Genomic DNA, 14,867 nt, shown 5'->3' on the forward strand with positions numbered 1-14,867 from the left:
AACAATTTTTAAGTAATACAAAAATCTTCTGGTTACAGACCAAAGGGAAGAAATACAAGAAAATTAAATTAGCTCCCTCTCCCTGTCAACAACAGAAATTGGAGTCTCAAGTCCAAGGTCAAACCATTGCAAAATGAGCCAAAATTTGACACAAGATCCAAATCTCAGAAACCAAACTGAATTGAACCTTATAATCCAATTGGAAGCGAAGAAAAAAGATTCAGTGGTTTAAACGATCATTAAACCAAGAAACAGCACTGCAGTAAATTTCCTTAATTTGTGACAAATTTCAGTAGAGACTTGCATAGAAAAGACAAACTTAACCTGTGAAACATTAGCCTCTCTGAACATTAGACAGCTGAGGTTTATGGCTTGGAGAATACAGATGTAAGTACCCAGTGTGGCAAAACAAGATTCTTACCCAATATCTGTGCCTCGGTTCATATTTAGAACAGACAGAAGTCAGAACCTCAAACTACCTTACCCAGATTAATTATCACAGCCAAAAACTTCTAATTAAAAGGAGCAAAAACAAATTTTTCAGCAAAAGGTACTGAATAAAAACTAGAAGCCCAAAGAGAGAATGAAAAGAGACAGGAAATTTGCTACATCAATGAAAAACGGTTTGGTAAAATCCCAGGCCCTGTGCCCAGATAATCCGTAGCAGACAACAAGAATATAAATCCAAAAAGGAACCAGAAAGGTTCTGTTAAGATTCAGACAGTTGAAGCCCTGAACATCCAAAAAGGCTGAAATAATCTGTCTATATTGAGACAATAAAGTGCAAGTGACCTAGATCTAAAAAGGCTAAAAAAAGACTGATGAAAGAGGGCAAGAAAAGACTTTATTTCTTTCCATCTCTGGATATAAGTGAAACAGAAATTGAATTGGCCAGCATCTTCTTTGCTTAATTACATGGGGACCGGTTTGTACACCAACATCATTCTGCTTGGCCTTACATAAATTTTAAAAGGAATACTGCAACTTCAGCTAACGCAGACACCTGAAAACAGCTTCCTACAGACAGTAAATAATCTTCAAAGAACACAAAAAAATCATGCAAATTAACACCCATATCTTTAATTCCCTTTTTAAAAGAGATTTTTAATTGTAAACTGTTTCCATTTTTTTCCTTTCCCCTTATGCTTGAGTATGTGTGTGAAAACCTCCAGTTTGAATGGACCAATAAAAGCATACTTTTGAGTGAACTCAGAAGCAAGCTTATTTTGAGTCCAGTCTTCCAAATGTATAGTTTGGGGGAAACATGCCACAGTCAATTTCAAAACAGAAAAAAAAAACAATTTCAAATAACTCTGCTTACAGACGAAAGAGAAGAAAAGTAAAGGAATTCAGTTTATGTCTCCTTCTCTGTCGGTAACATTAGCAACAGTTTCTCCTGAGCTGGCACAATGTGTTCAAGGTATAATACTTGGATCATGAGCACCAGTTCTTTTCTAGATCCTACACGCTAATTTGACTCAATAACATTATTGATTGCCTTATCAGGTTACATCCATTAATGTTGGATGGATCGGAACTCAAATTTCATACCAAGACAAAATCATTTATTCATTTAATCTTGACTGTATCATTGATAAACTCAAATCCTCCCGTAATCCAAAACCCACATATTACCCAGAACACATCACTGCTAAGAATGAAGACTAGTATCCCCCTATGTATCTTATTTACCTCACTCAAGGACTCTGACCAAGTTTGCAAAAGTTCCACCATTGCTTCAATGAGAATCAGATAAGTCAATATAGCACAAGCTGGAACAGTTGGATACTGAGCCTTCCTGGCTAGTTTCCTTCAGTTCCATACTTTATCATGCATTTATTTACAGGTATTATGAAGGAATTTTGCTTTTAAATATCATACATAGATATAAAAAAAACTCCCAAATGTAAAACTATGTTGAATCATTTTTAAAACACATCAAAACATATGTATCAATGCCAATACATTCCATAACGTTTATGCCTCTGCATTTATTGAAAATGTTGCAACAAAGGACAATTGGACTCACCTCCTCCCAAGACCAGAGTCGGCAATTCCCAGTTCAGAATGTAACGCAGGCACTTTCCCACTCCAACTGGTGTCATATTAAAGGAACACATTGGGTCTCCAGCAATAGTATCTGCTCCTAGCTGGCAGACCACTGCTTCAGGATTGAATGATGCATACACTTCTTTTAAGACACTATTGAGAAGACAAAGTAAATAAATATGACTGGATAACAGATAATTACTGCAGTTGGCATCTAAGGAGCACTATAATCAATACTTTCTTAATCAATCCTATTACCCAAGGACCCATAGGAATCAGCAAGCAATAATGACCTAGCCAGAGATGCATCCTTAAGATGCATAAAAATTGGTCAGTCTAAAACCAAGGTTATATCTTATTGAATCGTAACTTATCCATCACATTTTGCTCTTTTTGTAACCAAAAGGAAGGCATGCAAGCCTGTCTAAGTAATCCACCATTCAACTTTTGAATTTATTGACAGGAAGTTTTGTCAGAGTAGCCAAAGATTTTCCACTTGATTTTCACTTTTGTTCCACTCCTTTCAAGTAAATGATTTCCACTTAAGAAAATCCAAAAGTCAACTGACCGATCACACAAATAGCATTTACACTTTATTACTTCAAGAACTAAGCAACTGATCTGTTCAGATTATATTGTCTAACGTATAAACTCACCTTACAGAAACAGTCTTCCCAAGTGTGCACAGGTATAAATAGATATAAATAATAAAAAAAAGTCAAAATCATGTCTGATTGTGATGATGACATTTTTTCCTTTAAATGGTTAACTGCAGTAAGCCTACCATCCCCAAGCTGGCACCTAGTGTTTGTGAGGGACCTCAAAGTTTAACATTACAAGATCATAATGAATACCGTACTAAAGATGCAAAATCTTTTTATGAGTTCTCTTGTCGGAACAAACTTTTCATGACATTCAAAAAACGTTTTTTCAACTTATCGCTCAATATTCCCCAAAACGAACTTAAAATCTGAAAGCATGAGTCTTGCTAATAGGAAATCCTATTAACCAAACAAAATATTTTGAAAGATTCTGTCGACTGTGCATATTGTATTTGAATGTCAGTGTGATAACTTGCTGGAAGTAATTATCTGTGCTGATATAATGACAGTTAAATGATTAGACAAAGTCATGAACATAAAGCGCTGTGCAAATACAAAGTCTGATAGTTCAAGGCAAGGCAACTATAATAACATTTGTATAGATTCAATGATTATGTAGGCTCATTGCTGAGAAGTATCAAATTGAAAAATGACCATTAATAGATACTGCTGGAGAAAGAGACATTTTTTTGAAACTTTACATGTTGTACTTTTCAGGACAATTAGCAAGAAATAGCAAAGTAAAGGAAAAAAAACATTGATACTGCATGAGAGGAATATGTTGATTGGTAGACAAGTGGACTCTGCTTCAGGGACATGAAACTTGGAGAAGTATCATGTAATAATGACAGCAGTTAACTATCAAGTTTTTAAAATTTTGAACAAGGCATTGCAGTGAGAAATGAACAGGAGAATGGCTATCACCTGTTTTGTTGTGTGTACATGTTCTTCGTGCCTGCAAGGAACAGTAGCCGATGAATAGATATATGTAGCTTCAAGTACATGCTTGTTTCAAACAGCAGAAAGAATATGCTGTTTGATCTGATTTGCCAATCTTTGGGACATAGCCTACATATTTGGCATTACACCATCACCTCATTAGTGGAAAATTCCACTTTTGTCACTTTATGAGGTTTCCATGAAGATCATGTCTTTTCAGCCTCGACTCTCAGCTTAAACCATCACCAGCCATCTCTCTGTAATGAGAGGGCAGCTTCCGCTCCACTAGGACAATGGCAACTTTACCTTTTTGAGTCTGAAAGGTCAATTTTATATGGCAATTCACATGGAACTACTGGAATCCCAATGTGTATAATAACCTATGACTGTAGGTTTGCAGTTGACAGTAGGAGAGACCCCTAGTTGATTAGTTGACCGGGATGCCAAGGAATTTCAAGGGTGAGTTCGAGTGCAGGATGAAGCCCATTCAGACTTATAAGGTAGTTCTTACATGCAGCTGTAAATTCAAATATAACAACTGTATCATCTACACATTGGAAATATGCAAGGAATAGGTGGTTAGACATCAATCATTGATTCATTTGTCATGGAATGCAACAAAGATGTTTGAGAGGGGAGCTGGGCCTAATGGAGATCCCATGCCAACTCCAATGTAATTGGTGCTATATGGTGTTGCTAAAATTGAACTCAACTGCCTACTAGTTTGTTGAGTTCAAAAGTTCAATTAATACTAATCACACAATGATACCAGGTTTAGATCATCATGATTTAGAACTGCAGTGCAGAAGTATTTGGCTTCCTTAAGTGTATAGGTTAGTAATGACAAATAAACACGTGGACACTACATTGCTATCAATACGCAAGCTGTGTATGTTCTTTACAAATGTGAAGGAATCCTTTACTATATGTGAAAAACGTGTTCAAACCAGTTGCAGAAATTCTATGCATAGAATCTATGCATTCGACCAGTTCATGAAATGTGAAACAAGGTAGGGCATAAAGAGACATCACTTTTGTGCATCTTGGGTAGTCCATACATATGTGAATGCAATGAGCAATGAGGACACATCCTACCACACATAACACCAAATAGACTAACTCTTACACAACTTCAAAAAGCATTCTTTTAGTTTGTTTGCAAGTAATGCTGTCCAGTTGGTCTAATCAATAAGAATTTAGACATATCATGAGAAATGGCCTGCATTTTGTTAAAGTCAATGGGGTGGGGACAGAGATTAGTAATATGACCCAAGAGAATAACTGAGGCGAGATTTCTGTCTTTCATCACAATTTTCGATAGCTTGTACATTCATCAGAATATAATTTCTCTTGTAGACAGATTAAAATAATGCATCTTCTGTAATAACTGCAATCATTTACATTCAATAGCTAACACAGATCATATTGAAAACAAATCCATACCAAATTAAAAGCAGATTAGGCTGGGAGAGAGAAGAGAATCCATTTTTGTGAATAATTCTACAGCAGGCGGGGGGCCCCACTGATTAAATCACAAACCACAGGAAACTCTCAGAAGACACTGAAAAGGCTTTAAAAAATGTTCCCTTTTGTTGAAGAAAATTTACTGAATGAACAAATGCCATTCCGGGGGAAAGGTTGAAAGTTCTCCCTAAACGCAAGCTTTAACCTCACGTTTGAAGCTACACAGCACTCTTTTCACTTTTTTCAAGGATTCCTACCCTCCCAAACCTTCATGCTTCACACAGACAGTTTTTATGATCACTAGTAACAGAATGTGCAAATTCAGACTTCGTATTTTCAGTAAGCGCATGCGTAATTTACTTTTGGTTCATATGCTTGAATTGTTTTGCTCACTGTGCCATTGACAAATCTGTCACAATTGACTGGGGGGCTAAATATTGCAGATTTAGTGCAACAGATTTTTACCCGATTTTCTAATTAAGTATAGCTCATGTATTGGATGGAAAAATTGGGAAACATGTCTGAATTCTGTTCTTCCCCATTCCAAAGCTCTGTTGAATATTCATAGTCTGTTCGAATTTCTATTTTTTTCTGTAGATGAGGATACCATTGCCACTTGAAAAATTGATTCCCCCAACACTTCTCATTTAGTTTTCATGCTCTATCCAGCATTAGGGTTACCATTTATTTTACTCAAACTGATCACTGGCTGATATACAAGATGAATTCAACTATAACCCTTGTTCCACCTGTGGAAGTTCTTAGCTTCCACTACACATTTTAAAAACAATATCACAGCTGAGATAACAATTCACTCAACACATATGCATGTCTTAACCCTCTGTGGTGAGAATGTTAATGTCTAACATACTGCATTACTCAAGATGCTATCCCAGCAAGAACATGCACTTTCACTCACTCACTCCCTCCCTTGAGGAGATTTATCACTTCAGCCTGCACTGAGGTCTGTAGTTTCAAGATAGTAGCCTTGTCTATTGCTTCAGCTGGAGATGACCTCTGCCATGAATAGTTTCTTATGTGCTTCACAAATAGTCCACTCACACATAGTGACATCCCAGATAATTTTGTTGAATTTTAGTGTTCTTAGCAAACAGGTTAACTTTGTGAAACATTAGCTACCATGAAAATGATTTTTTGACTGCAATTTGTAGTTCATGAGATGTCCTCTTAACTGAGAATCTAGCTCAAACAATAATAGGATCAACAATGGATACTAATAGTTTCATTTAATTTAGAACCTAATTCTCAGTCAAGATGGGATAAACAATTACATTTATCATCCTCTGAAATCCAGTGAAATAATTCAATATTCTAGTTCCTACTGCACTAGCATTTATGCAGGATTCTTCACTTGCTGTTCTATATGTCACACATTGGAAGACGTGAAAATTGACTCTTCCCATCCAGCATCCACCTTCCATTACATATAAGGGCCCAGAATTTACTTATCAGCAAATTATTCAGAATAAAGACTTAAGAAAGGGGAAAATTTAATGAATGTCACTGAAGCAACAGTGTCAGTGACAATGGATTGAAAAGATGTACTGAATTTGCCCTGTATGCATTCAACAGCATAATGACAATTTGCAACTGCTTAGCTGAACTGGTGGCTCAGTTGGCAAGTTCAAGCTTGGACCAATATCTTGTTGGTCCTGACACTGATCTCAGAAGCACCGATGTGATTTGTTTCAGTTCTGTTTAATGTGGTCTATGTTCACTCATTTTTTTAGTTTACAACACTTTTACACTCAAAGACTTTCAAAGGCCAGTATGTAATCATCGCTCACTGGTTAAGCAAAACTATTGAAAATAAAACTGACGGAAATAAAGAAAAAGGATATTGAAGCAGAAATCAGTATTCTTCACAACATTTCATGATTTGATTGGATGCTGTGTTCAAACAATTCCAAAATGTTCAAAGTGAATATCAAACAATATGTGTGTAGATTCCGAGGAGATAGGAGGAACGCTAAATTAATATTTTTCATCAGTATTCACACTGGGAAAAGACAATGTTGTCGAGGAGAATAATGAGATACAGGCTACTAGATTATGTGGGACTGAGGTTCACAAGGAGGAGATATTAGCAATTCTGGAAAGTGTGGGTCAGATGGGGTTTATCCAAGATTCTCTGGGAAGCCAGGGAGAAGATTGCCAAGCCTTTAGCTTTGATCTTTAGGTTGTCATTGTCTACAGGAATAGTGCCAGAAGACTGGAGGATAGCAAATGTTGTCCCCTTGTTCAAAAAGGGGAGTAGAGACAACCCTGGTAATTATAGAGCAGTGAGCTTTGCTCCGGTTGTGGGTAAAATGTTGGAAAAGGTTATAAGAGACAGGACTTATAATCGTGTAGGAAGGAATAAGTTGATTAGGGATAGTCAACACAGTTTTGTGAAGGATAGGTTGTGCCTCACAAACCTTACTGAACTTATTGAGAAGGTGACCAAACAGTTGGATGAGGGTAAACCAGTTGATGTGGTGTATATGGATTTCAGTAAGGCATTTGATAAGGTTCCCCACGGTATTGCACAAAATATAGAGGTATGGGATTGAGGGTGATTTATTGGTTTTGATCAGAAATTGGCTAGCTGAAAGAAGACAGAGGGTGGTGGTTGATGAGAAATGTTCATGCGGGAGTTCAGTTACTACTGGTGTGCTGCAAGGATCAGTTTTGGGGCCACTGCTGTTTGCCACTTTTATCAATGACCTGGATTACGGCATAGAAGGATGCTTAGGAAATTTGCGGATGACACTAAGGTCGGTAGAGTTGTGCATAGTGCTCAAGGATGCTACACGTTACAGAAGGAAATGGATAAGCTGCAGAACAGGGCTGAGAGATGGCAAATAGAGTTTAATGCAGAAAAGTTTGAGTGGTTCACTTTGGAAGGAGCAACAGGAATAAAGAGTACTCGACTAATGGTAAGATTCTTGGTAGTGTAGATGAGCAGAGAGATCTTGGTGTTCACGTACATAGATCCTTGAAAGTTGCCAGCCAGGTTGATAGGTTGTTAAGAAGGCATATGGTGTGTTCGCTTTTATTGGGAGAGAGACTGAGTTTCGGTGCCACGAGATCATGTTGCAGCTGTACAAATCTCTGGTGCGGCTACACTTGGATTATTGCATACAGTTCTCGTTACCTCATTAGAGGAAGGATGTGGAAGCTTTGGAAAGGGTTCAGAGGAGATTTACTAAGATGTTGCCTGGTATGGATGAAGGACTTGAGGCTTTTATCGTTAGAAGAAGGTTGAGAGGTGACTTAATTGAGACATAAGATAATCAGAGGGTTAGACAGGGTGGACTGTGAGAGCTTTTTTCCTCGGATAGTGATAGCTAGTACAAGGGGATATAGCTTTAAGTTGAGGGGTGATAGATATAGGACAGATGTCAGAGGTAGTTTCTTTACTCAGAGAGTAGGAGGAGCATGGAGCGCCCTGCCTGCAACTGTAGTAGACTCACCAACTTTAAGGGAATTTAAATAGTCATTGAATAAATATATGGATGAAAATGGAATAGTGTAGATTAGATGGGCTTCAGGTTGGTTTCACAGGTGGTGCAACATCAAGGGATGAAGGGCCTGCACTGTGCTGTAATGTTCTATGTTCTATATATTACTGAGACTTATCTTTTTGACTGAAAGCACACACTTTTGAACAGACTACATTCTTGCAATCAAATATAAACAATTACTGAATTAAATTAAATGTGTCTCTTGGAGTGTTGTACATTAACTTTGTTAACATTGCAGTACCTCGAAGCTTATGATATGAAAGCAGTTCCTGAAAAGTTAGTTTTTATGCCAGGTCAATGTGCAAAGTGCTGCAATATTTATTGTGGCTGACTTCATTCAACAGTAACATACTAACATCTAATGGCTGATATAAAATCAGCATTAAAGTAATAGGAACTCAATAGATCACTAATGGGTATAGACACTTCTAGATATTGCTAGGCTACCCATAGCAGCTGTAAAACTTAAAATGTACATTTGAGAAAGGCCAATTTATTGGTTTTCTCAATTCAAGCCACCATTTACAATGTTAGCATAACGAAAAGGAAATCTCTTTTCATTCACCATTACAGTCAATAAGATCAAGTTATTTAAAATAATTGCAACTGCTTTATTTTTCACCCCGTATCAGTTGATCAGTTAAACTACAAATTACGATTTGCAATAAACAGCATGTATAAGGTTATCACAATTCATGTTAAGTAAACATTATTAATATCAACCAAAAATTGGAATTGCTGGAGAAACCCAGCAGGTCTGGCAGCATCTGGGGAGAGAAAGCAGTGTTAAAGATTCAGGTTCAGTGATTCTTCTTCAGAACAGTTCTAATGAAAGGTCACTGGACCTGAAATGTTGACTCTTGTTTTCTCTCCATAGATGCTGCCAGACCTGCTGGATTTTTCCAGCAATTTCTGTTTTTGTTCTAGATTTTCAGTATCTGCATTTCTTGGTTTCGTGAAAAACATCATATATTCTACAGTAAAAAAATAAGCCCATATTCCAAGTTGCCAACAGTAATTTCTAGGCTTTGTTCTTGATGGTGATCTGTTTTTTTGAGATAAGATAAACCCTTTTTAAAAAACTGATCTCGAGCTTGGACGCACTACCCATTGGCAATGCAACAATGATGTGATCCAGAGACTGTTGCGATGAGACCCAGACAAACTTGCAAAGAGACCCATCATTGTGAAGTATCCCCTCACATTCATATCATAAAATTAATAAAACACAGATCTCAGTAGAAGAGCCATGTAATTAGAATATTTAAAAAGTAGCTTTCAAGACACAACACTTAAGTTGTCTAGTACACAATAAGTACACAAATTTGGGTAAGCATTATTAACATTATATATTTTCAAGTAGTTCAGGAATGTCTATTGATTGTCAATGTAGTTTAACTAATAGATGCGTTCATTCACTTCACCCAGCTTCCACTATTTTCTGAAATTATTCCCCTCAACACTTTTAGCAAGGGCTAACAAGTTTTAATGGCAGAAACTATAAAGGATAAATTCCATTGTTTTACTGTGAAGCTTTCTTAATTAATATTTAGGTTTTAATCATGTCTGTGTTAATGGTTGGGCTGTATGCATCCTTTTTTCCAGAATATAAATGTGATCCTCGAGGTCTTCAAACTAATAATGACACTGAGCAGTTTTATTTACTTTTCCATCCCACCACTTCCAGTAATTTTGACCTTCCCGCATTATGTTTCTAAATTGAATGTTTAATTTCTTTGCTTCCTGTTGGTTCTGATCTTAAATTCACTCTTTTTTGGTTTAAACTTCTTTTTCTTCTACAGCTTAGATTGCCAAAGCCCTAGCATACCAGATTTGGTCCTCACAAAGTGAGGAAAGCCAAAGGCAGATTAAACGATCAATTTGATCAATTCATTGTGTCCTCAAATCTGATCTTCACTTTTTAATTACACAAATTTTTAATTCTCCATACCATTGCTACGCTGATCTCGACCTCCTACACTACTGCAAAGAAGTACAACTTAATTTTGGGGAATAACACCTATGAAACACTTCACAGGCTTCCATGTTCAACATTAAGTTCAACAAAATCAGATCATAATCATCACCTATTTTTCTCTTTTGTAGCTGTTGTTAACAATTCTGCCATTAAACTGTTAACTGACTTGAGGTGGACCATTGGGGAGGAAGTCCTCCCAGCCAACACTCTGATATCAGCAACGCCACCAGGAGCAGTGGACACTTCTGAACAGTAGCCAGACTCTGAAGAACATACAGTGTGTTTTCAAACTTGTTATCCAGCTTAAACGATCCAAATAACTGACTCCACATTGTTTCTTTCTCCCTTTTACACTTGACAAATATCTGATTAGGATTGTTTCTTTCATCTTAAATTGTTTTTGATAAACTTCAGACCTAGCTCACAAGAGACCCTTTATCAGTTTTGTACTCTATGGATTGTTCTTTTGTGAAACAGGTGTAGCGGTACCTGTCAAAATATCGCAAAATTAAGTTCCAAATCCCACTTGGTCACTTTTATCTGTTCAGTAATCTTTGCAAACAAAGCAGAATATCTTTCAAATCCATTCTCATTGAATAAAGACACTAAGCGCAGATTTTTAGATAAATCAAATCCCTCACTGGAATCATCATATTCATCAGAACCACTATGTCTTCCTTCTGTCTTTACACTTAAGCTTTTCTTTGACCAACTCATGTCCCCTAAGCTCCCTAACCCTATGAAGTTTAAATCTTTTTAATTCCATTTCCCTGTTTTCCCCCCTTTCCAATTCAAGTTTTCTTATCTCTATGTCCCACATTTTCTGTCTCTCTTTTAACTCATCTAATTTCTAGGTATATTTTAACTAAATACAGCTGTGGCATTCTAATTTCAGGTTTCTTTTCTCCCAATTCTAAATGTCAGATAATCACTTGAAGCATATCATCTTTACCAAATTCCATTTTTACTTTTACACATGTTACCCTTCTCAGTTTAGATTTTATCAAAGATTTTGAATAATTCACTAATAAAATTTCCATTTCCAGCAATCTCTGAGCAACATTCAAAGTCATCTTCAAATTCTCCAATATTGCTGTGTTATGTCCAGAACAATGAAACAGCTATTATTTGGAAAAGACAGACACAGATCCGTCTTGAATCTGGTGGAGTCAAAAATCCCACTAAATGTCCTCAATTCTCATGATCCCAGCTGATTCTATTACAGGACAAGTCAGATACCATACTGATAAATAATATTTTTTGTTTTCTTTTTAATGTTAGCAAGGTGGCCCCTCACCGAAACACAGGCATGCAATGCAGCAGATCTGAATTTAACAATAAAAGTGTACATGCAAAAGAAAATAAGTTAAAATAGAATAAATGAAACTATTTGCATATTACACACAAAGGAACCTTGATTATCCGAAGGACACAGGTGAGGAGTATTCCATTCAGTTAATTGAATTCCGGATAATCGAATGCCAGATAACAGTTCAGCCGAGCATCGGGATATCGCAATCTTGCCGGATAATCTGATATTCGGATAATCGAAGTTCCTCTGTATTTAACCTGTTTAACCCCAATAAAGATATAATCCAATTAATACCAAATGAACTGCTTTACAGAACTCATACCAGAGAGAATTCCCTTCTCTACGTCTCCTATAGGACTTTAAAACTTTGGCTTCAATTCCCAGACTTGCAAATCGGATAGTCTCTTGCTGAAGCTTTCCTACCAACGAGTTTAAACTTTTTTCAGCTTCAAAGGACCCCTTCAAGATTTTGACCAAATACTTTTGGTCCGGAACTCTCACTAAATTTCTTCAGGTAAAGTAAGGTAACCCATTTATAACAATTTTATACTATTTTCTGCTTTTTTCAGGAGCATCTACTATAATTGCAACATTTAAAAAGCATCTGGATGGGTATATGAATAGGAAAGGTTGGAGGGATATGGGCCAGGTGCTGGCAGATGGGATTAGATTGGGTTGGGATATCTGGTCGGCATGGGTGAGTTGGACCAGGAGGGTCTGTTTCCGTGCTGTACATCTCTATGAATCTATGTCAAAACTAGAGGGCATAGGTTTAAGGTGAAAGGACAAAGTTCTAAAAGGAACCTGCGGGGCAATTGTTTTCATACAGAGGACAATGCATGCATGGAATGAGCTGCAAGAGGAAATGGTGGAGGTGGGTACAATGCCAACATTTAAAAAAGCATTTGGATGGGGACGTGAATTGGAAGGGTCTAAAGTGACATGGGATTATATTAGGATATCTGATCACCGCAGGTCACCAGTGATTATCTGACATTTAGAATTGGGAGAAAAGAAACCTGAAATTAGAATTTGGACTGAAATTTGAATTTGGACTGAAGGGTCTGTTTCCACACGGTATAACTTTATGATTCTACGACTCGATCTACAACCACAATGGCTGCAGAGCGACCCTCTAGTTTTGATCTCCCCTACCCTGAGAAAAAGACCTTGGCTTTTCACCCTATCCATGCACCTCATGACTTTATGCCTCTGAGGTCACCCCTCAGCCTCTGACATTCCAGGGAAAAAAAAGCCCCAGCCTATTCAGCCTCTCCTTATAACTAAAACCTCCCATCCCAGCAACATCCTTGTAAATCTTTTCTGAACCCTTTCAAGTTTCACAACATCTTTCCGATAGGAAGGAGACCAGAATTGCACGCAATATTCCAATAGTGGCCTAACCAATGTCCTCAACATGACCTCCCAACTCCTGCACTCAATACTCTGACCAATAAAGAAAAGCATACCAAACACCTTCTTCACTATCCTATCTACCTGCGGCTCCACTTTCAAGGAGCTATGAATGTGCACTCCAACGTCTCTTTGTTCAGCAACACTCCTTAGCACCTTACCATTAAGCGTATTAGTCCTGCTAAGATTTGCTTTCCCAAAATGCAGCACCTCACATTTATCTGAATTAAACTCCATCTGCCACTTCTCAGCCCATTGGCCCATCTGGTCCAGATCCTGTTGTAATCTGAGGTAATCCTCTTTGCTGTCCACTACACCTCCAATATTGGTGTCATCTGCAAACTTACTAACTGTACCTCTTATGCTCACATCCAAATCATTTATGTAAATGACAAAAAGTAGAGGACCCAGCACCGAGGTCACAGGCCTCCAGTCTGAAAAACAACCCTCCACCACCACCCTCTGTCTTCTACGTTTGAGCTAGTTCTGTATCCAAATGGCTAGTTCTCCCTGTATTCCATGAGATCTAATCTTGCTAATCAGTCTCCCATGGGGAACCTTGTCGAACGCCTTACTGAAGTCCATATTGGTCACATCTACTGTCTGCCCTCATCAATCCTCTTTGTTACTTCTTCAAAAAACTCAATCAAGTTTGTGAGACATGATTTCCCACGCACAAAGCCATGTTGACTATCCCTATCACCCTTCATCCTCCAACGCTCCTTATCTTAACTCTAATCTCCAGCATCTGCAGCACCCGCTTCTGCCCTGTCCATGAGATAAAGACCTACATTTATTATATGTTTCTAATTCTTTTCGTAGCTTTGCAGTAGCTTTTAGTGTACACCTGTACACCTAAATCCCTTTGCTTCTTCCGTAGTTTTTGGTCAGCCGTTTCAAATAGAGAAAATAGTCTGACTCATATCTTTCAAATCCAAAATAGAACTTCATAGTTCTCCATGTTAAACTGTATCTGCTATAGTTTTATCCATTCACCTAACTTCTTCATTCTTTTATAACACTCTGCTTCCATCCATATAATCGAAGTATGCCTCTTAGCATTGATGGTGAAAAACTGAGACTCCAGTATATATAACCTGCTGAACATCCCTTGTCACAGTGACAGACAGAGAATTAACCCATTACCCCAATTTTTTCCATCCAAAGTTCTACGGGATACTCTTTCAAGATCAGCACTTATGTGCTGCCTTTCCCAGTGGACAAGCACAAGTTTCTCCAGTCTTTCCTCATAACTCCTGTCATTAGACTTTAGCTCCATGGTTGTGCCTAGTTTTGTCTCCAGTAATAAAGTACCTGTGTCTCTGTGAGCAGAGCTGGACACAGTGCTCAAGGTTAGTCTCATCTGAACTGGATGCAGCACTGGGATAGGCTTGATCAGATCTGGAACCAGTGTTCAGGGTGAGTCTAAACAGAACTGAATGCTGTGTTTGAGAAGAGTCTGACCAGATCCAGACATAAAATTTTGCTTATATTCATTCACAGGATGTGAACATTGCCAGCAAAGTCACCATTTATTGCCCATCCTTTCAGAAGGAGACAGTGGACTGCCTTCTTGATGTGCT

The 14,867-nt window shown here is 37.7% G+C and overlaps 1 protein-coding gene across 3 annotated transcripts in view; it reads right to left on the reverse strand.

The window, feature by feature from the left end:
* Nucleotides 1-14,867, reverse strand: part of hdac8 (histone deacetylase 8) — a 71,418-nt gene that overhangs the window by 13,094 nt on the left and 43,457 nt on the right. For all 3 annotated transcript variants that reach the window (XM_043704543.1, XM_043704546.1, XM_043704545.1), the window contains exon 8: nucleotides 2,030-2,202. In XM_043704543.1, coding sequence (XP_043560478.1) covers nucleotides 2,030-2,202 — 173 coding nt within the window. The remainder of the gene's footprint in view (nucleotides 1-2,029; nucleotides 2,203-14,867) is intronic.

This window comes from Chiloscyllium plagiosum, chromosome 15 (assembly GCF_004010195.1).
Source record: "Chiloscyllium plagiosum isolate BGI_BamShark_2017 chromosome 15, ASM401019v2, whole genome shotgun sequence".
Taxonomy (NCBI): domain Eukaryota; kingdom Metazoa; phylum Chordata; class Chondrichthyes; order Orectolobiformes; family Hemiscylliidae; genus Chiloscyllium; species Chiloscyllium plagiosum.